This window comes from Populus alba, chromosome 7, assembly GCF_005239225.2.
Source record: "Populus alba chromosome 7, ASM523922v2, whole genome shotgun sequence".
In the NCBI taxonomy this organism is placed as follows: domain Eukaryota; kingdom Viridiplantae; phylum Streptophyta; class Magnoliopsida; order Malpighiales; family Salicaceae; genus Populus; species Populus alba.
The window spans coordinates 4,816,372-4,839,907 of NC_133290.1; the positions used below are offsets into that span (position 1 = coordinate 4,816,372).

The following is a 23,536-nucleotide window of genomic DNA, read 5'->3' on the forward strand; positions in this document are numbered from 1 at the left end:
TAAAAGCAATCTTGCATTCATCAGTGAATGAGAGGATGGTCAACAAAATAAATTAATGGTTAAATTGGTTGGACCTTGTGGTAATTGCTCCAAATAAAAAGAATAAATAATGTCATCTAGATATAATTAAATAAATGTATAAGAAGGTGACCATAAAGGATTAATCCCCTCCCTTGATCCATCACTTTGATGCCTAGCTTTGAAAGAGAACAAAATGGCAACAACCATGGCATTCAGCTGTTCTCTACTAATGGCTGCACTCTTTGGTTACTCTGCATCAGTCCAGCTAAATGACCCTGGTACTTTGCTTGCTTTGATGATCCTTTCAGCTATATGCGTTTCAAAAGCTAGTTTTCTTCAATTTTTTGTTCATGCTTGTGATTTTTATTTTATTTTTTAAAAGATTGGTACTTTTGGCTCCCTCTTTATGCTTGTGCTTGTGCTGTTAATCTGGTGAACTGGGCAATCTCCAATACAACAATCAGGCAAATTGCCAAGGTGACATTATGGTTTGCTGCACTCTTGTTTGTAAAGGTTGTAATAGAAGATTATTTGAATGGAACAGCTGGCTTCTGGTCATTAGATCTGAGTGAGAGGGTTATAAGGGAGAAAACTGGAAGTGGGCTGGTTCTAATTTCCATGATTTTGCATTTGGAAGCATCATCAGAACCTCACCATTCCAAGATGCCAAGAAAGAGAAGGGAGTTCCCAAGATCTGTTGAATATGGTAAACGCGTTGGACCTCCTTTTTTCTTCTTCTTTTGTTAAGACATTAGACCTGCAAAATTGATTGTTGGGTTTTATTTGACACTAAACTAAAGAAATGTCAATGCAGGGATGGCAAGCTTGGTGATCTTCAGTTTAGGACTTCCTTTTGTTTTCTTTGTGATTCATGATGGAGAAATGAAGTTTGATCATATCAAGGAACAAAACAATGTGAAATCCTTTTAAAATGGGACATTTCTGATTTTGCTTGCACACTGTAAATTTGTTCCACCAGACTCAATTGCTAACTTCCTCCTCGCAAAGTTTCAATTTGTAGGGCTGCAGTGGTGGGATCACAGCACTTTGTTCATTTTTAACTATCCTACCTTTACCTAGTCTAATTTCAGCCATGTTCAAAAACTCGTGACATTTGTTAAAATGAGACACCTAACGATCACTTCACCTGCATTGCTTCAAAAAACCTATACGAAAGAGAAATGTAATCTAAAGTTTGCAGAGAAAAACAATTTTATCCAAATCAACTCAGTGTCTAAACTACTAAACTAGATCATGTCTCTGACAAAAAGTACAAAAACAAAGAATTTATGACAAGCACATCAAGAACAGTGCAAATAAGTAAATGTTTAACAACTTCAACACCATCCATTAGAGTTAGCAAGTTTGATACTCTTACGCATGAATAATTATAGATGCGAGGGAAATAAATGGGAGAGGGAAGAAAAGATGAAACTGAACCTTCCAAAAAAAAAAAAAAACCTTGCAAATTACAAATTTATCTCTCAAAATTGGTACTTGACTGATCCCTGTAAAGCTTTTACATCACATGGAAGACTATGCTAGAACCCCTATTGATTTATACGGATAGCAGAGAAACCCAGATTTCACCTGCAACGAGTGGCAATGACTTTTAATCTATTTTCAATGCAAGCCATCCCAGCTCATGCAAACCAAAATGTGCTGGGAAAACCACGAGCATTCTTAAAATCAACTCTGGTTACATTTACATGTTTTACAGAAGCTTAGTTTCTCCAGTAACATTTACACCTTGATTATGCGGAAACTTGGCAAGCATGGTTATGGAGCATCATTTGAAAACTAGTAATTTATGTATTAGCATGAAAAAATAGCCACAACAGGCGAGCACATATACCTACAATCTTAAAACGGGGGGGGCGCTAAAACCTTCTACACTTTGCACTAAACTCCATTACTAGCAAACAAGCCAAGATACAATTACGGACGTCCTCTTTTATGGATGAAAGTCAATAAATGAGAATAAACACTTGCTACTTGGCCGGGGCAACTAGGAAAAAAAAATTCATCACGAAGATGATTGTAGCTCCAAGGACCGTAGGCCTCTGCCTCCATTGCTCGGGACTTGGCCAATATCTTGTCAGTTTGACGCCAAATCCACTCAACCTGCTTATGATTTGATCAGCCAATAAATGCCAGCAAGGAATAATATCCTTGAACAGATCCGAATCTGATTCTCATGTTAGGATCTCCACATCCCCTTATTTCAAGCAGGGTAGGGCAAGATATAATTTAGGATTTAATAGAGGCGGCCTCGGCACTTGGAAGCTCCACAATGGCAAGGATAGCCTTCTCCAGGCAGCAGCTCATACCGATAGTTGTATGTTAGTTCTTCACCAAAAGATATCTGCACATGATATGGTTAACCAAATAAATGAAATGTACTAATAATCTACCTGAACACAGTACTCAGTCAATAAGTTCTATTACAAATAGATGCAGTATGCCTTGAACTACATCGACGTAAAGATAAATCCCAACTACATCAGGCACCATGAACGGGCAAAGAGCCCAAAAAGTATCCCACAAAATACCCTTCCCTTGAACTAATAAGGAAGTTAATATTCTTAAAAGTTTCATGTAATTTTTTTAGAAAAACGTATATAGATCCTCCACGTGTACAACAATTGATATTCAAGAAGGAATAAGGAGATTACTTACATCCCGACTTGCATAAAGACCGATATGAGCACGCTGAGAATCCATGCTGTTGACCAGAACTTGGTGGTTTGCAAGATTTGGCATGCAGCTGCCAACATAAACACATGTCCAGTGTAAATCAACAAGCACAGCCTCATGCAGATAAATTAACAGGCCAGAAAAGACTGGAGACAACTAATCAACTACCGAACCCTGTTCCATCATCTACCTCACTCTCGAGGCTTTTCTTCCCTTAAAATATAGGATAACACACTCTCTTCATATCTTGATGCATTTGAAAGTTTATACGTTAAAATATAAGCCAATAGATAAGGCTTCTAACTTTGATGAGCATGTTGTGAATTGACCCCACTCCTTAAAAAGGAGAAGCAGGTGAATGGTAATGTGTTTTATGGCTATTATGAAATTATCACCTCCTTTTTTCCCTTCTCGCAAAATCTTAAAACCATCCCACCATCAAACTAGAAAAAAAGAGGCTATAGAGATGTCCTTGTGCAATCATTAGGATGTTGCTAACCGTCACTTAAAATAACAAAATGTCTAGCTATACTTCAAAAGCAAGAACCTCACATGTAGCGCCCTCTATAAAAATTCTTTTTAATATTTTGTTTACTGGTTCAATAAAAAAATTCGTTGGATACATCAACAAGGTATCAGGTTCACTGGTTTGCAGTTCTGGCCAAACAGCTAGCTACTGCATGAGATAAAGGCCATGAAGGTACTGGTTCCATGAATGGTCCCCCTCGGTTCCTGATTCGACAAAGTCAATCAGGTCTTTTAAGAACTACCTTCTGGAGTTGCTTGATGTTTCTCATATGTTAGATCTTAGCTGTTCTTATGCTTCTCTTCTATATAACTGGCAATCTACTTTAGCAATCAATTATTAACATTTTCATCCATTAAAGATAACATTAACCTACGTATTATCATATCACAGAGACATCATTTGAATTATGAAATTTTTTGAAGGCATTGATAATTTGGTATTGCCTTTTTTCATATGAACAGAACTCAAGCTTATAAATGTATGTAAGTGCATACATACGGAAATCATCAAATCTAAATCCATTTAACATTAAGGCATCAACCTAATGCCTGAAACATCTAAAGAGAGGCAGCATTAAACCTAGCCAACATCTTCACCTTACAGAAAATCCAAGTAGTTAAGTCAAGCATGGGGCAATTTTGATTGGTTCAGATTGATAACTGATACATTTGCATACAAGAAGCAAATTTCTCGAACCATAGAGAAGACTACTGCAAGGAATATAACTAACTTTCCCTACCTGTGGTTGATGAACCGTGAAACATTCCCATACTTGGTGGCATCAATAAAATAATGGGACTGTCCTTCAACCATTCTGCTCATATCATTGGTATGAGCATCAATTTTGTACAAATAGCTGCAACCTTCTTTACCATACCTAAAAGCCAAACAAAGCACGTTCAAAACATAGCAAGAAAACAAAAAAGAGTCAAAATTGCATCTTCCAAAGTTGATAACCTGTCACGTCTATCGTTTGCCTCCTGTTCATCTAAAACCTCCCCAATGTACTCACATATAAATGTACCACGTAGGATTGGTTCCCCTGCCCTGACTGCCCAACCCTGTATTTCAGCAAAGACAGAAGTTAATATGGCACTATAGAAACAGTGAACAATTGAAAGCAAAACTCTAATTGGGAAGGTTTGTTACCTTATTATCTGTTTTAAAGACTTCCAATTTCACTCGTATTCCATTCTGCAAAACTCTGTTTGGGCAAGTTTTATTGCAGCTGCACATGCTATTACACTCATAAACAAGGTAACCCTCCTGCACGATTTTGCAAGAAATGTTTAAAATGCAAGTATCACCAGTAAAACATGTATGCCTCACACACAGAGGCAGAGAGAGAGAGAGCCAAAATAAAAGGCCATATCCGCTTGTCAAATAAAGCTTGTGCACAGAAATTAAACATGCAGAATACAGAATCAAATTGGCAAGTGATATAAAAGGGTGAAACAATAGCATGTATCAGTCACCATACTAGACACTCTTGAAAGCAGCAGGCCAAATAAAAAATCTTGCAAGAAAATAAAAGTTCAAGGAATGAGGACCATATGCAGCCAGTCAATCATCCATTCTTAGCTATCAAAAGAGCATCAACATTGGAGTGGTAATTAGTAACTATTTGCAAAAGTAAAAAGAAAATAACATTACCTCCAAAACAATCCGCCCTTTATCATCGTATGGGAATCTGCCAAGCATGGAATTCCCATATATGTCTCTCGCATCTTCATAGTCATTGTCAAAGAGATAAACATGATCACAAGTTTCAGGACTGCACATTGGATATTGGCAAGAACACCCCAATTGCAAACTCTACATAAAAAAGGATGGTGTTGAGGGAACAGGAAAAAGGCAGTGCGTTTAATACATAAATCCATTTCCAAAATTATATGGATATTATATGACATGCATGAGCATATTTGCGAAGTGTTTTTCTTCCTTTCCTCTCTATCTTTATGTGTATGCATGTCTGAGTGTATGTGTTTTATATTTTGAATTGCAGCGTCCTCAGTAGCCAACTAGGGTTCAATCATCTCCAAGGTAGGAGAACAACCAACAAGTGCATTCCACATTGATACAATTGGCCATAATCAAAATCAAATTGAATTTAAAATTAAAAAAATAGATAACCAACCAAAAGATACCTCAATGTCCAGACTATCAGATTGATCAAGCAATGGCCCTGTTACATAAGTAAAAGTTTCCCAGGGCCTGGGGAAATTACTGATTTGACCATCAGAACCATCTGCCAAGACATGGAGAGAATCCAGGGGATCTTCATCAACAACACATGCCACTGGTATCGTTTCCTTCCCAAAGCTTATGTCATTACACAAGACAGTAGCCTTTTGCTTAGGCCCTTCTCTAACATCATGCACATCAATAACATAGTGGCACTCGTCCACTTCCCACTCACTGTTTACATGATCAGATGAATGTGTAATTTGTTTACTTATTAAACCATTTGGAAGAGCCATCAAAGGAGAGAATAATCCTGGGTCCTTGAAACTCTTACATCCCCTGGAACAGATAAACCCCTCCTGGTGCCACTGTACTTGAATGTTATGCTCACTGCAGAGCTTGGCTGCCTTCAAATAAAAACGCTCTGGCAACACTCCATATTTCCCCTCCAGTGATGCTTTTAGGCTCACCTTGCAGCAAGCAGAGCGTGCAATAGCTAAGATATCAAGGTTATTAGGCCGAGGTTTTGTTTTCTGAACCTCAGAAAACAATATCTTTGCGACCTCTGAGCTTTGAGATTCTGCTAGTCTACCAAGAGTACCTGCCTCAGTTAAATTAGACTGTATGCTTAGTCCCTCACTGCCAAGTGACTTTGATGCCTGGATACGTTTCTTCAGACCAGCAGTCACACTGTTCCTGATGCTGCTATATGGTGGCCCCAGACCTTTCTTAAATCTAGGGCGGCTAAGTCTTCCAGATTTTAATCTATATGCATAATACCGAACACCTCTCTTTGGGGGACGAGAGCTGAATAGATTAGGTCCCATATGAGCAGCCTGATGGTGGCGGCCAAGATCAGGCAGCAAATCAAACTTCAGGCCACAGAACTTGCAAATGTACTTTCTGACACCACCTAGATTCTCAGAGTTATTTACCACTGGTGCTGCATTTTGTAGCTCGAGTTTCTGCAGAGATTCCTCTTTCTCCTCACCCATAGACAGATTAAGCTGCTGATCACCTTTTGACAGCCTGAAATCAGCAGGGTGAACAGAGAGAACATGCAACCATAATTGCTCAGTATTCCCAAAGTGGCTGCCACAAGGAATGCACCGTAGAAGCATGCATTGTTCAACAAATTCCACATGGTGTCTCTCCTGCACATGGGTTTCCAAACCTTTTCTGTTAGTAAAAGAATCCAGGCAGATGGCACAAGCATGACCTCTGAAATGCCACTGTGCTTCCTTTTTATGATTGTCCATCCAATGGTTGCCAAGCTCTTTATCATCGAGAAACTCTTTCGAGCAAATTTTGCACCTAATAGATTTTTCATCATCTTGGCTGCCATCAATAGCCAATGGCAAAACTGCTGGTTCTTCTATGACAGAGGAGGAAACTTTTATATCTTCCTCCACGGCAAAGCCCCATAACTTTTTGAGTCTCTCCTTTTCAGTTAAAACCAACTTCAACAAGAGTTCCCCAACCTTAAAATCTTTAGAAGCTTCAGAGAGGGCCCACTGAAGTTGAACATCCATAGGAACTGGGTTTCTTAGAGAGAAAATACTTTTGAAAATCTTGTAGAAAAGCTCACATGCTTGATGTAAATGCAATTTCTGCTGTGATGAGCTACAGTCCTTCAAAAGATCTATAAACACTTCTTTTGATATTATCCTACTTCTACCATTTCTAGCACGCTTGAGCCAACTAGGAATGTGTTTATCACAGTACAATGAATAGCGCTTTGGACTATCAGGACAAGGGATGCTACTATCAAGGGAGCTTGAGCCAATGCAGTGCAGCATCTCAGAGTTATTGCAATCATGGTCAGGATGCTCAAGCTTCTCAGTTAAGCTGTTCCTTCCATGAAAGGCATCTCCATCCATGACTGAGACAGGTTCCATTCGAAGAGGATTTTCAACTTGTCCAGCCAATTTTATCTCTTTGCAATATGTGATGTCTGAACTGGGAAAGACCTCTTCATGTTTTCTCTTATGGGGATCCTCTGTCAAAGTTGAGGTCTTCTCCATGTCCGGCCAGGGTCTGTGTTTCTTACAGAATGCAGAACCTGGTAGAGACCGATGCTTGCATCGAGTACCTAGAACAGTGGTACCTTCACACAATGGACCATGAACCGGAGGACTTGCCTCTCCTCTTGTGGAGCTTCCAGCAAAACGAGAGGCCAGATGCACACAGCAATAAACATCACCATCATTAGCCCACCTCACGCACTGCCTTCCCTTAGATTCAATAAAAGCTGTACACTGGCGATTCTTACTCCCATGTTCTATGCTTTTTTTACCCAAAACTTCATTAACAGGAGTCATTTCTACACCTTTGATCTGTACAAGCTCAGAATTTCCTGCTTCAATTACAATTTCATCCCATCTATCAGCCACGCTACAAGGTGATTCTAAAGGTGCAGCTACCTCCCTAGAATCCTCCTCTTTTGAAATCTCTAATTCTAAAGTATGAGCATTGACTGTGTCTCGATTACTGAAAAACTCAGAGTCAATTTCAACAGTCATAGTTTGAAGTGGACTGCTTGTCTCCATCTGGGAAGCATGTGTCTCTGCTCGGCGAACTTCAAGCTTTGGCCTCTTCCTGCTAGCTTGAAGACTAATGGTTGGGGAGAGACTGTCATAGTTCTGCTGCTCCATATCTCCGCCACTTGTTATGGGATGAGAGGTTGAGAACCACTTCATAGCTTCATGCTTCCAGGTTTTCCATTCAGATCCCAAAGTCGATTGCACTGATGCATCCCGGAGAGAGTCAATTTCATTCCATAGGATAGAATTGGACAATTCCTTGAATCACAGAAAACCAGAATCAACAAATGTTTGGAGACAAAAATATAAGATGATACAACTTAGCACCAAAAGGAAGGTGGGCAGCACAGGTGCAAGCTGAAGCCTAATGGCCCAGCAATCCACCATGTATCCTTGCATGAAAAAAGCAACCTATGAGACAGGGTTAACCTAAAATAGGGACAGGCTTACTTTACTGAAAGTTTATCTGCCCACAGGTTGAGTGGCATTCACTTTCTATGAAATTCAATCAGATACAGTTGTGCAAATCATGCAGCCCAGCTACTATAACAAATAAATTAAATATGCATCAACTGGTTACTGGTTAAACATTCCAAAATTAATCACAAGAAGCAAAAACATGAATTGGATGTTTCTGCATTATAAATTAATTTTAGTTGATTTAGGTAAGTTGACATTAACCTGCCATATTGTTTTTCAATTTTTGTGAAATTCTAACGCGTAGATGGATATATCACATACCATATCAAGGAACAAAATTTATTCTATTATAACTTTGGCATAATGCGTATCACACCTAAAGCACAACCTGTAGTCAAATAAACATGTGTAGACAGCCAAGTTAACACATACCTCCCTTAGCAATTCAACTGATTCAGCACTACATGCAACCTGGCATTGCTGTACCCAAGATTGAAAAGAATCCTGCAGCCAATCAGAATTTATGTACTGTTGCAATATCATCTGCAGCGAAGGAGAAGTGGCATTACATCATCATTAACAAGGGGGAGGGGGGGAGAGAAGTTGTTCAGTGTTTAAATTAATCCAAAGGAAAAAAAAATTGGTAAATACATGCAAAATAAAAACAAATCCTGGTTCTAACATGTGCCAGGTGAAAAAAAGTCATGAAATGACCAAATTCACCTAAATTTTACAATCTACAAAGAAAAGCACATTGAGCATGGAAACTTGGCACATAATGAAATAAGACTAAATTCATAAACAAAACAAACAAAGAAATGCAACTAAAAGTACTTAATTTCCAAGCAGTAAAGTGTATTCATAACTGCTACCTATCTCCCCCATCTATATGAACACATGCATCAATGCATAAAAAACCAAAGAAACAAATGCAATGCTGTATCAAATAGTGGGGGAGAGGCTTGCTTTTATAAACTGCAAGTTTTAATTGTTGTATTAGAGAAAGAAATAGGAAAAAATCTCAAGACTTAGAACCTACACTATCAAGGGGGAAAGGAGTTTACATTTTGAAGTTTCAGAAGCATTCTTCCTAGATCAGAATAACCAGTACACCGTGAAGCCTCCATGGCAAATTCCTTCCAGACCATCACATCATGAGCTGTGTCTATTAAAGCCTATGACAAGTTTGAAAGGACCAAAGAAATTTCAAGGAAACAGGAACAAAGGTATGAGTTTCCATCAGAGTTCGGAAAAAAACAGCAAAGCAGTAAAAAAAATACCTCGGAATGAAACTGGTCGACAATATTGAACATGGCAACAGCCAACTTTTTCATTATAAAGCGTCGTGCAACACTCAAATCTTTAACCAATTTTAGTCCAATTTTGTGAGTCCTGTATGCAATAGGCTCTGGAAATTCATTGATCGGTTGGACGAGCATCATATCTGCCCAGGAATAATTCCTGGTGTGCGGAAAAAATATCACAAAATACTGCTTTCGATCATGAGTTGGTTTGGCTCTCAAAGTTGATAATGGCCAGTCTGCCCGTGCACATCTGATTCCTGCCTGCCACTTCCCTCTCCACTATACTTGGAAAATCATAGAAGTATCAGCATGAAAATCAAGCTCGGCACAACAGATAAAAACACTTCCTTTTTAAAACGAGCAAATGAAGGACAAAACCAGGAGAGCCCCAAAAAGGATTGTGCTCCACAATCCAAGCCTCAAGAAAAATTTTCAAGCACATGGCATGTGATGTCTTAAAATCAACAAATTCGATCTTTCAATGTATAAAGAAACTGCAGCATTTGCTAAAGAGCGTCTTTTATTTCATTTAAGTAAGACAATACAAATTTAAAAAAAAAAAATCACCTTGACCCATAGTGCCACAGATTCATCATGTTCTAGCCATTGAGGCTCTGAAAGAGATGGCTCTCCATATTTACAGTCGTTTGGTTCACTTTCAATGGTGTCAACAATTAAATTAGAGTTTTCGGAGGCTGTACAGGGTTCTGTGCAATAATCCTGTACATTTATGCCATCTTCTTCAAAATCCTGAGAATCACAAGATAACCTTTGGCTCTCTACCTGAAAATCAGAACACGAAGCTCCACCTTTAGAGATGGATAATTTGTCCACCGTCCATTGGTCCTCACCTTGTCTTTCTATACGAGACTCTTCTACATGTTGCAATAAGTCATTTACTCTACCATCATTCATCTCAACTTGTTCTACACGTTTAAGATTACTAGAATCCCCATCATAAGTAAAATCTGTCCCTGAACTCTGTAGAGCACAATCAGATTCTCCAACATACTGAACACCGTTACAAGGAATCACATCCATAATTTAAACTAGAAATCTGCAGCCACACATAGCATGTAATGGTCATTCCAAACTCATTTCCCTGTTCAAGTGAAGGCCAACACATCAAACAGTCAGAAGAACGTTTAGAAAAGAAAAAAAAGTTATACTCGTTTCCCTATTTTTCACTGTTGCTATTCATTCCCTTTATATTAAGTGAACATCCTTTAAAAAATCACGACTGTAGTTATAATTTCTCTCTAGAGTTAATAAAACTCAAAGACATTGAGTTGCCTAATGATTCCAAATCCCAGACCTAGTTACTTGCAATTTCTACTTCTTTATCTTTTCGATATTAGTCCAGTAAAATTCTATCATTTCATAAAATAATAGAACCTGTCTGGAGAAAGTCACTTCATTCTGTATCTCATCCAGGTCACCTGATGTGCATAACTTACCATGGTTGCTTATTTGTAATAAATTTGCCAAGTGTTATCATTTCTTTCCCTAAATCTAACCTCATTAAATGAGCATAATCTATGCATATGTAATTAGTTAAAAAACAAAAAACAGGTGCTGATATTAATATAAAAGAAGAAGAAAATCGTCTGCAAATACATTCAATTAAAAATTCCATCAAGTCAATTATTAAAAAAAAAAATGATTGAATTGGATCTATCAAATTAATAAAATGCAGAAAATAACAAATACAGAATTCATCAAAATCTAGGGGTTTCTGCAAAATTGAAATCGACATGCAATCGCGCAGAAACATGTACATTACAGAGGCCTATTAAAGAAAAAAATTGAACTTTATTTCACTGTTTGCAATTATAAATCTGTAACACATAGCTTCTGCTACAGTACCAAGACAATGCAGCGCAACAAGACAACAAATTAATCAAAACAAACATTATAAATTAATTGATAACAAAAATTAAAGAAGGCTCAGATCCTTGAAATCAAAAACCCACCTCAAAGACTCGATCTTTTTGCAGAGATTATCAGCTAAAACCCTAAGCCACCAGACCCAGATACAAAATGTGCCATTGAACCCTACCTTAACATCATTTCACCATTAATCGTTACGGTAATTGTAAAAACCCCATAATGGATTCACACTATCCAAAACCCACAACCAGATTTTGCACACGATCAACATCACGTGAAACATGCATGACCTAGAAGGCGCGGTCTATCTGATCCAAAATCAAATAAGAACCCCTTAATTAATTAAACCTAAAATCCATAAACAGAAGTCATTAAATCAAAAAGGGTTTGTTTTTAATTGCATGTCTATTATTTTTCTCGAGGGTATTGAGGGTTTTTTCTTTCTTTTCTGCCAGGACCAGCACCAGCAGCTGTATACCAGGCATACATACCAACAGCTATAGCTAGGTCTTACAATTGCTTGCAAGAAAATAAAATGTGACACACATACCTACATAACAACAACCATAATAATAAGTCAAAAGACAAAATAAATAAGAGATGGGTACGGCACTGTAATGTAGCTTTAAAGAATAAGAGAGTGTGTTTGCAAGGAGAGATGACCTTTTTTTTTTCCCAGGAGTGGTGTTGTTGCGTTGACAGGCTATGGCATCAAGGGCAACAAGGTTAGCGGGGATTTGTGTGTGTTTTTTTTTTTATTTCTTGGTTGCAATTTCCCATGTCTCTACCAATTTCGGCTAGGGTGGTGAGATGTCTTTCTGCGGGCAATTGGGCTGCTACAGGTCCCGTGACCAAAAACAAAAACAGGGAGGAAAGGAGAAACATATGTATATATCTAGAGAGAGAGCATCAAGAGGATGTGTTTACGAAGAGTTTTAAATGGATTGGGCAAGGGAAAGTGCTATTCTTTAGGGCTTTTATGGGGTATCTTGGCTTATGTTTATGGTGTCCATGGGGAGAGTGAAGGGGTAGAAATTCGTGGGCTTTATGCTAGAGACCATAACAGAATTATCAACAACGACGTCTTAGCATATCTTTGGTTTTTTCTTTTTCTTTTTCGCCATATGATTGAGTAAATTATAGTTTGGTCCCTGTTGATAATGATTTTTTATGTTAAATTTTTTTTTTTTTTTTTAAATCACCATTATCCAATGTTAATTGTTAATTCTTTTTTAAATTCTCATTTTGATCTCTTCAAATACAATTTTTTAGTTTGTTTATAGAGATGGAATTGGAAATTTTGATTAGAGATAAAAGGCATTTTGAAGAAAAAATAATTAATTGTCATTAAAAACTAATAAAAGGACTGAATTGCAAACAAATATAGCCTCCTACAAATTGCAAGGCCAACAAAACTACATTATACTTGGAGAAATGGAACAGTATTACTAGTCATATTTAATTCAAGATCGTATTAATTGATTTTGATGGAAATAAGCCTATATTAAATGTTATTCTTTTTTTAGAGGATATTAAATGATTTTATATATGGTTATATAAAAGTGATGCTGAGGGGAAAATAATATTTTACAATAAAGTATTTGGGTCTCCGTAATCCATTAGGCCATTTTTTTTTCTCTCAACTCGTGTTATTAGTTATTAATAATGTGATTTTTTCCTAAAATCATGGCATAAACTATTTTCTTCCTGATAAACTGCTTTATTTTTTAAACAATGTTCATGCTAATAAAACTTACTCATACTCTTAAAATAATAAATTTGATTTGTGTAGAAATAAAGCTCTAATAAATTATTATTCTTCTATTTACCTCATAAATGGATAGTGTATTTAATGAAAATTGTTAAAATATTCAATTAATTAAGGCAACAATATAATATTAGTTTTGAAGTGAATTACTTTGTTGAATTGTTTGATTATATAATCATCAAAGAGATAATTAATTTATTTTAAAAAAAAATTTCAACATTTAAAAAGTTTTTCCTGTAAGCATTTTGACTTTTTCGATTACCTAGCAATTGCAATAGCTTGCTACACCACAACTGAGATTTAAAACTATGGTATCCACACCGAGGCTTGTAGCTCAGTGATAGCAAAGCCTTTCTAGCCTCTACATCCTGGGTTCAAATCTCAACGTGTATGGTTGTCATCCTCGCGGTGCCTTACATGTTTACTGGATTTGCAGGATGTTCAATGAATCATGTGATTAGTCGTGGTGCGCGCAAGTTGGCTCGGACATCCATGTAAATCAAAAAAAAAAAAACTATGGTATCCACCACATCATCTTTTCACCGTTATCACTAGAATGTTACCTAGCACTAGAATGTTGATAATGCATTTGGTTAGGGGTGATTTTTTTTTAGTTTGGTTTAGTTTTTATTAAAAAAAAAAATAAAACTAAAAAAAATTAAAATTGGTTCAAACCAATCAGTTTCAGTTCAGTTCAGTTTTTTAGGACAAAAACTGGTTCGGCTCGGTTTTGGCTTAGTTTTTATGGTTTGGTTCTGTTTTTTTTCAATTTCAAGTTTATAAAACCAAATTTTTTAAAAAAATTTAATCGGTTTTTTTCACAGTTTGATTTTTTTAGTTTTTTTTTTTTCAAGTTTTCTCGATTTAATGGGTTTTTCAGTTTTTTTGTTCACCCTTATAATACACACTTTATTTCTTATCCTTCAAACCTAGTTGCCTCTTAAAAAAACACAGAGTAAAATTTAAATATTTTTAAAATAAATAATCAAACTAAAAAAAATATTAAAAAAACAAAATCGGTTCAAACTGATCAATTTCAGTTTTTTAGGACAAAAACCGGTTTTGCTCTATTTTTTTTTTTTTTTTTTTAAATTCGGTTTTTTCGGTTCAGCTTTTTTCAATTTCAGGCTTATTAAATCAAACTGGTTGATTTTTTCAAAATTTTAATCGGTTTTTTTTTCACGATTCAATTTTTTTAGTTATTTTTTTTTCAGTTTTCTCGGTTTAATTGATTTTTCAATTTTTTTGTTCACCCCTATAAAAACACAGAGTAAAATTTAAATATTTTTAAAAAAGTAATTTTAAGCTTGAGTTTTTCATATAAAAATGACATCTTTTTTAATTAATTGCTATCCTGTTTGGGAGTAGGTATTTTTTTTTATTAAACCCTTTTAAAAAATATTTTTATTTTGAAAAAATATCAATTTAATATTTTTTTTAATTTTGTTATGTTGATATTAAAAATAAAAAATATTTTATATTATTTTTAAATAAAAAATATTTTAAAAAAACTTTCTACTAAACAGCATTTAATCGTTTCTTTTGATAAATTAGTGGTTGTTATTATTGACAATGGTAATGGCCAAATACAGGAAATGAACTCATTTAATTTTAATTATACAGGTAATCATTATAGCTGACCATAGAGGGAGCAAACGCTCCTCCTATACTTTCATCGCGTGAGATCCGTTTTTGATGACTTTCTCTTTTCTTTTTTTTTTTCTCACCATCTTTTCCATCTCTCGTAAGAACAATAATGCTTATGTTTTAATTTTGAAGTTTATAATTTAACTGTTATATTTTAAATTTATTTTTTAAAAATTAATAAATTTAAATTTTATAAACCTTAGAAATATTAAAAATTTACATAGATTATTAATTTTAAAATCGTAAAATTAATTCAGATATACGCAAAGCGGTTGACTCAGATCTATATATAATAAAAAAAAAATTACTTATGTTTTTAATTTTTTTACTCATTCTAAATCTTGTTTTCATCTTTCATTTTTTTTTCCCTAAAGAATTGATTTCCTTTGATTTATCGCATCATCTTGTACATGACAGTTAAAATAATTCATATCATAAGTGATACCTAAACACTTAGCAACGATAGAAGACATTCTCTTTTAGAATTTCAAATTTCACTTGATTGTCGAGTTTTTAACAATTTGACAACCTATTTTAAAAAATTGAGATACTTGATCATTAAATAAAAATAAAACTAAAAAGTTGAGGCACTGACTTATTGTAAATATAGTTTATAACTATAATCAATTTTTTTCTTATATTACTATTATTGTAAATCTTAATTATATTAAAGTCAAATTATGATCGACAAAATAGAAAATATAATTCTTCGTATTTGTAAATTTAGTTTCTTGAAATAAAAATCTTAATGATCATTATTAGCACAACGAGGTGATTCGAAACTTTTCTAAGAATTTTAGCAATTAACAAGAACAAAATTGTAAGATAATAAATCTTTAATTTCCTTAAAAATTTTCTAAAAAATGTGTCGGGTGAAAAATCCAAGAAAAAAAAGTATAAATGAAAAGGCTACATATATAATCAAGCTTGTTGTAAAGTTTTTTTTTTTTTTTTGAAAAAAAGATGATAATATATCTTCAAATTCATTAAGTTATTTGGAAGAAAAACTTAATAATCTAACAAAATATCATAAAACTTATAAATCTCTTATCTTTAAAAAATGAAATTATCCATCCTCTTTCCAAGTTTCTTCGAGTGTTACTTCTCTAAACTCCATTTCAAATGGCTGGATTTACTGGGTGTCGATCGGGGATTTGGGCTGCCACCTCTTCTTCTTTGGAATGATGCTAAAGTCATGAAGGTTGTTCCATGCCCTAGAGATTTATGGGCTTGGACATAGTTTCTCCATTCCTACACGAGGGACATGCACTTAGGGCAACTTGAGCTAAGCCCAATCATGCCTTATAAAATACTATTTATTTTTATATTTTCAAAATATTTTTTTTAAAAAGTAAATTTTTTATTTTAAATTAATATATTTTTAGTATTTTTAAATTATTTTAATGTGTTAATATCATAAATAATTTTTAAAAAATAAAAAAAATATTATTTTAATATATTTCTAAATAAAAATCACTTGAAAAACAAACCAAACATATTCCAAAATAAGCTCTAAATGCTTTGCTTGAATAATAATTCCCATTCCTTAAGTGGCATAAACGAGGTATCTGCAATGGTGGGTTCGAGTTTTGTTTCCATGTTATTTAACTTCTAATTCCACTCCTTGCTTTTCCCCATATCAGCAATATGGGCTTTTGCCCCTTTTTACAACCCTTTATTCCATTTAATTTCTTCGACGAAGTGAAGTTCAAAGAGAGATGATCTACTTAAAAAGGGTTGAAAGTTGCATCAGATTTTATTCCGCTTGTTTTTATTAAATATTGTGAAGGCAAGTTCTTGCTTTAATCACTCTCTTTAATTCGAGCTTATTTAGAGCATAATCATCCATCGTAGTTTGCAGCAACTGGACATTCAAACTTTTGCCCATTTAGCCTAAAACAATCATCCAACTTGCTCTTGCAGCATAAAATCTGAAAACTCGCATGCATTCGAGTTTTGCATGTGGACACAATTACAGGTCCCTTCTCATCGACTGGAAATCATTTAATCTTAACAGTCAACCATTAAACAGAGTTAACAGGCATTTTATCGAACACTTTCGGGGCATTTTTTCAAGAATCTTGTGCATTTAATGGACAGATGATATCCCTTTAGCCGATCTCAAGAATTCAAAGTTTTCGACGAGTGATTTCGGGAAGAATGTTTAGTTAAGATAACATCATCTTTATACTTTATAGTTGAGGCAGATGCAAGATTTGGTGGGTAGTTTTAACCACATAAACAGTCCTCCCCTCATACCAAATGCAAACGCAAGATTTGGTGTGATTATCTCAAGGAACGGGGACCCAGAAAAAAGGATGCTTAGAGGAGAGCAAATTTGGCTTTTTTCCCCTTGAATGGTGGTGGGTACTTGAGTTAAGAGACACTGAATAAGCTAAAACTAGCGTACCAGGTTGTTGAACTCACATGCGACTTTTTATCTCTTCAACATACAGACAGCACACATACTTACTACAAGACTGGGCCCGAGGCCGCGCTTCGCTGTTGATCGATCACAATCTAGCGACTGCTTTTAAAAAAAATAAAAAAACGAGTGTTGTTGTTTTATTTTTGCATTGATAAAATATTTAAAATGAAGATAACTTAATCAGTGTATTAGATAAAATTAATTGTAAAAAAATCTAAGGAGTAAAATGTAAAGATAGCCACATATTATATTGACTGCATCAAAATTACTTAAGTTAATCCGGTTGGATATTCTTTTTTCTTCTTTTATTCTCCTCCCAAATGGGTTGTGCTCAGGTTTCAATTGACCTCATCTTCAATTAAAGAATGGATAGGAGATTTAAGAAACAAATAAGTATTAAATAGTGAAATTGAAATAATATTAATTTAAAAAATAAAAGGGGAAGGGAATAAATCTAAGCGAATCTCTTGAACTAGGATAATTTTTCAACCTCGCAATCAATAAAATCTTAGATTTGGGTTTAATTCAAGTAATTTAATTTTCCAACTAATTTAATGTTAGAGAATGAAGTTGTAATAAAAATCTAAATTTTTAAAAAATTCCAAAGCAAAAAGAATTGCAATAAAAAAAATGATAATGAAATCACATAGAAAAAAAAACATTGAAAGATAATGAAATTGTAAAAAAACTTCAATTCTAAAAATCATCTAAAACAAAAAAAATAGCAATTAAAAGAATGAGGGCTAAATGTGACAAATAAAAAATTCAAGGATGATGAAATTGGAAAAAAAATAAATGTTGAAGGATGAAACTAAAAAAATATTAGCTTAAAAAAGAAGAAAAAAAAAACTCAATCAAACCCGTGTGAATCTTCTAAACCTAGGTTAATTTTCAAACTCGCAATCCATGAAATCTTAGACTTGGGTTCAATCAAGAAACTCGATTCCCTACCAATTTAATGTTGGAGGATGAAATTGTAAGATGAAATTCAGTTAAAAAAAAAAAACTTGCCAAAGCCAAAAGAATGAGGATATAATTACATAGGAAAAAAAAATTAAAGGAGAATAAAATCATAAAAAAACTTCAATTCTAAAAATTGTGTAAAACAAAATAAATAAAAAAAAAAATATGAACCACATCTGATAAAAAAAAATTAAATGAGGATGAAATTAAAAAAAATCATTTCTATAAATCATTTTAAATAAAAAAAATAATAAAAAGAACATAAATCAAATATAAAGAAGAAACAAATTGAAGAGGTGATTTCAAATTTTAAAATGTCATGTGTGGAAACTAAGATAAAAAAAAATAAAAAATAAAAAATAAAAACTCATCGAAGCCAAATCAAAGATCATAACACTCATAAAAGAGAGAGACTACGAATATAAACCCAACCACACCAAGGAAACCCGCCCTTGGTTGTTGTAAGTCTCCACATGCACTTGAGATGCTTGTGCATATTAACAATTTTTTTTAATAAATATTTTAAATTTATTAAAAACACTAAATTACCCCTAAAATAATATAAATATAATAAAAAAAGAAAAATAACCTCTAAATGATAGTTCACCTCTTCTCTCTCTTTTCCCTCCCTTTTAAGAGTATTATCATCATTTACTAATGGATAGAATTACACCATTGGCAAGTTAATTGTTTTTTTAGAAAGGGCAAAGCGTTAATTATATTATATCAAAAAATTGAAAAATAAAAAACTCAATACAGAGTGGACTGTAAATATGTGCAAGGTGTTTTTCACTGTGGAACTTCACCCTTCTGTGTTTTAATTAATGTGAATATCTGGATAGTTTATATATATCTTGATTAATTTTACGGATTCTAAAGTTAATGATTATGTAAGTTTCCAATGATTGTCATATTAGCAATCACAAGAGTCGAACTTAAAATAAAGAAGTAAATTTCTTAACCCTAAACTCTTACCATTAGACTATCTATTAGATGGTTTTCACCCATCTGTTTTTATTATATTTTGTTATTGTTATATAATGTACTTAAATAATTCAGTGCCTAGCCAAAGGGCTCATGATCAGCCTTTGTGGATTAGGAACTGATCAACCATGTTGGAGTTCGATTGAATGGAAATTAAGTCACTAATCTTAACAATTAACAACAGACACACCAGATAGAGCTGGATGAGACAATATCATGGTCATGGAGCTGGTTTACTAACTATCTAATTCAAACTGGTTTTCTGGCAGCGCAGGTGCTGCTACGAGAAGGGGAAAAAAACCAAGTGGATCATGCTTACAAGCCATAGGCTAGATATATAGATTTACCTAAAAGTTTTTGGCAAGGCAATTAGGACTAAGAAAAGGGCTGCAACTTGCAAGGGATTTGGTGTAAAATAGAGACCTCCTTGCAGTGGTACTGGTGTGGGGACAGACAAGGAGGAAGAAGAGAGATGTCTTTTGCGTTTTATGATTGGCATCGACTCCTTGTCCAAATGTCTTTGGAAAGTTCGCCTTTGCTGTCCCAATTGTGGGATTCTGCACCTTCTCTATAGCCCGAAACGAATGCATCCCTCTCCCATCTCCCCACAGCTATGGTCACTCCAGTCCAATTCGAGGCGCTGCCTTGTTAGTCCCTTTTTCACTCGTGATGTATAGATGTATGTGTTTATCGGTGTCTCAGATCAAGAAGCATTCGTTTTGGTACACATTTTTGGTTTGGAACCATGTTTGTCATTTCTGCACCTCACGTTTGCATCAGTACTGCCACCGTATGCATGTCTCTGTTGATTGTAATAATTGTGGTCCTTCACCTCTGTGGCAAACCAAGATGTTAAAAGCTGGCGTTCCTGGTTAGTTCGTGCTGCAATGTTGAGTTGAAATGACCGTGTTCCTATTTGAACTTCAAATTTCAAATTAAACATGGAATCCAATTTCTGTTCTTGAGGCACACAGTGCTGTTCTTGGGCATGAACAAGACATGCCGTAACTATGAAATTCATCAGGTTGTTGAGTAGCACCTCACACTCTGAAAACTCCATGGTTGGACTCCAAGTTTTGAAAGAACATGATTGTTAATGAAGATTTATGCACTTACGGTTTATTGCTAAGCAAATCTTTGTGCTTTAAAGAAAGGAAAAATACACAGTAGAATGCCACAAGAAGTCAAGAACATGGACTCATGCTACACTTCAAATCCAATGTTTTGGAACTTTGCAAGCTTCTTTGAACTTCATACAGTTTATTATACCAACTTCTAAATTGTCTTCTATGATAATTTCAATTGAACATTGTGCACGATTACTGAGAATTGCAGGAAATTGGAACCTGCTTCAATTTTGTTGCCTACTGAGCATCTTTTTTTTTTTCTTTTCAAAACATAACTGAATTTGCTGCCTTGAATTGAAAATCAATTTCATGTTTTCACTAGAGATTACAAACATGTCAGAACCCTATGGGATCTTGGCATTGTTTAACCATTCGTTTGGTGTTTTTTTTACCAGGCTTCAATGAAGAGTGAGTGGACAATTAAAAAAAAAACGATATTTTCTTGATCTAAAAATCATGGAGACACATGGGTATCTAGCCTAATCTTGTGCTTATAAACAGTCAAATTTTCAAGAAAAATCTAAGCACCATGGAACTCTGTGTTAGATTATTAATTACAATGGGGGATGTTGTTTTTTGCGATTCACAATTAAAGAACATAATTAATGCAACTAATAATTTCATAAATCTATGAAGTATGTCTGTCAGATTCCTTAAAAAACTCACACTCTGCTCAAAATTTGAACAAATATACATTTTTTTTTCTTGATGTACTTGAATTTCTGTTATTGAGAAAGAATCCAATCTGACTTGTTTAAGATAATCATAATAAGATAAAATAGAAGTTTCATTTGTTTATTTATTGGAACTGGAAAATTTCTAACTTCTTCCAATACAGAGAACTTAAACTAACAGATGTGTCCAAAATAATCCTGACTTGAGCTTGATCCCCAAGAGAAGAATCACTTACAAGCAAGCATGATATAAAAACCATGGATTCTTCTGCTGTATTGGGTGAATCCAAGGTTATATCTGTCCCTTCAAGTAATCTTGTCGTCTACAATTCTGAAGATTAAATCCAACAACTCATGCACTACATTACTTGCTTTGTGGAAAGTAGTACCTTTTCTTGCAAGGCTGGAGGAAGGAGCAGGGTCACAGGTTTGTCTTTTACTCGATATTAGAGTATTTTCAAGCTAGGGTTTATATATATATATATATTATATATATATAATGAGACCAGGGAAATTTATTTTTTCATTGAGAATTTAGGTTGGTGATTATGGTAAGTAGTTTCTGAGTCATGTCCTATGTGACAATGGCTCAGATTTTTAGTGTTCTAGGCAATGCTATAGACTCTATGGGATTTTCTACAATCTCTAGAGAAAAGTTTCCAATTAAAAAATGTTTTTAGAAAGTTTTCAAGGGACAACCTCTCCATCTCTGCCTCTCTCCACTCCATCTTTCTTTTCCTAGTTGCAGTGAGAAAATAAACTCCTTTTTTTGTCAGCAGGTGAGTATCACGACAAAAAAGAGAGGCCTGACCACCTTACTACACACACTCAGGTCACCTTTTCTCTTGTATCGATATTGGAAAAGGTCAAGCCTCATTACCATAGTTTACTGGAGGATTCTGTGACAAAAACGAGTCTCTCGGATACTGAAGGACAATATGAGGTATCTGCCTTTAGCCTCATTTCTACAAAAAGAGATTTAAGACAAAGAGAAAACCCCACAAAACCTCAATTACTTTCAAGCATCCAATGTCTCCTTTATCCCTCACCTTTCATCCCTTTTGAGGCGAGCCTGCTTTTGTTGCTTGTAGGCTAAAACTCTTTTAGCAACTTACATTTGGACTTAACCCCTTTCTTGATTGGTGCTCAATATAGCTGTTATATTTGGATGGACTCACTCGAGCAACTTTCGCGTTGTTTTGGGATATTTCTTCTCCATAGATTTATGTTTCTTGAGCACAAAAATAACAAATTGGTAGATAGAAGAACAAAATAACCTCTTGGTTTTTCATCTAATACCTGGAAGGCATGGGTTCCGTGTAGAACCTGGCATTACTATTAACACACAAGTGCAATAAAAGTGGGGGGGGGGGGGAGTCCTTGTCAAGAGAACGAGAAAACTAAGTGCAGAAATCAAATCAAGGTTAACATTGTGTTGCAAGAAATTGAAGCTTTTTGACTTTAGAAACTCCATGTCAAGAAAAAGAACAAAACATCTTAGCTTGTAAAGTGAAAATTTGGTAAGCTGGTCCATCGATTCTGTGATTTGGCAAACCCCAATTATTACACATGCAAACAAGATCGATTAGCTACTAGATAACCCTGTACCATCGTATTTCATTACATGAACATACTTGGATGTTATTTTCCTTGTATTTAGACACCTCCTTGTTCTGGGGAGACAGCACCATTGGAGCATTCTCCTGCCTATCCTTGTTCTTCAAAATCCAAATAAGCCTGGAAGACAGAAACAGCAAATAAACGCACAATTTTCAGTGTTCTGCGTTTAAGGGATGTAAAGTTGCTCCATGAAGACTGATCAAAGGATATATACTTCAATTAAAACAAGGAAAAAAAACGTACATATCCGTTCAAAAGAAAGCATGCTAGCTAGGTATTTACAAACCCAATACATACATCAGAGTATAGGATACTGTGTGTAGATAAACAGTATAGGACAAGATTGGAGGGGCGGCCACCCACTCCCACTTGCTTACCACCAAGAGAAGAGAATGTGGGAACTGGACTTTGTTGACCTTTCTCACTTAACAGTCATAGCCACTATTTATCTTCCCCTGCTCTCTCTCTTTGGATCTCTCTTTCTCCATGAAAGAATATTGTTCACTTTTCGACACCTTTGACATTTGAAGGCGCATGGGTCTACTCTTTACTATAGCATCGACACGAGCTGGTTTACATCTTTTGATGCAAAAAGACTCTTAATTTGTAAAAGTAAACTGATTTATAGACTAAAGTGATGTTGTAACACTTTATGCATATGTGTTTTTATTAAATTTTATTTTTATATTTTGAGATTGTTTTAATGTTATGATATTAAAAATATTATTTTAATATAT

At 34.7% G+C, this 23,536-nt stretch overlaps 2 protein-coding genes and 1 long non-coding RNA gene across 7 annotated transcripts; 1 reads left to right on the top strand and 2 right to left on the bottom strand.

The window, feature by feature from the left end:
• Positions 1–978, top strand: LOC118063235 (uncharacterized). Of its 2 annotated transcripts, none has more exons than XM_035077220.2 (3): positions 1–299; positions 566–727; positions 836–978. In XM_035077220.2, exons 1-3 carry the CDS (start codon positions 215–217, stop codon positions 949–951), a joined length of 363 nt encoding a protein of 120 aa, XP_034933111.1. In that variant the 5' UTR covers positions 1–214; the 3' UTR covers positions 952–978. The 2 variants fall into 2 exon arrangements, with proteins under 2 accessions (XP_034933111.1, XP_034933110.1); XM_035077219.2 differs by having other exon boundaries at positions 3–299; positions 404–727.
• Positions 979–1,813: 835 nt separating this feature from the next.
• On the bottom strand, positions 1,814–12,562 carry LOC118063234 (histone-lysine N-methyltransferase SUVR5). 3 transcript variants are annotated; one of them, XM_035077214.2, is made up of 13 exons: positions 12,252–12,562; positions 11,672–12,138; positions 10,266–10,800; positions 9,675–9,977; positions 9,459–9,569; positions 8,827–8,937; positions 5,395–8,232; positions 4,901–5,062; positions 4,397–4,513; positions 4,205–4,308; positions 3,987–4,124; positions 2,701–2,788; positions 1,814–2,386 (listed from the first exon to the last, which is right to left on the bottom strand). In XM_035077214.2, exons 3-13 carry the CDS (start codon positions 10,737–10,739, stop codon positions 2,279–2,281), a joined length of 4,554 nt encoding a protein of 1,517 aa, XP_034933105.1. In that variant the 5' UTR covers positions 10,740–10,800; positions 11,672–12,138; positions 12,252–12,562; the 3' UTR covers positions 1,814–2,278. The 3 variants fall into 3 exon arrangements, with proteins under 3 accessions (XP_034933105.1, XP_034933108.2, XP_034933106.1); XM_035077217.2 differs by lacking the exon at positions 11,672–12,138; XM_035077215.2 differs by lacking the exons at positions 11,672–12,138; positions 12,252–12,562 and having other exon boundaries at positions 10,266–11,658.
• A 10,100-nt stretch (positions 12,563–22,662) lies between these two features.
• On the bottom strand, positions 22,663–23,378 carry LOC118063233 (uncharacterized). 2 transcript variants are annotated; one of them, XR_012170272.1, is made up of 2 exons: positions 23,177–23,378; positions 22,663–22,916 (listed from the first exon to the last, which is right to left on the bottom strand). It is a non-coding gene; the product is annotated as an uncharacterized lncRNA (long non-coding RNA). The 2 variants fall into 2 exon arrangements; XR_004689880.2 differs by having other exon boundaries at positions 23,097–23,378.
• Positions 23,379–23,536: the final 158 nt, after the last annotated feature.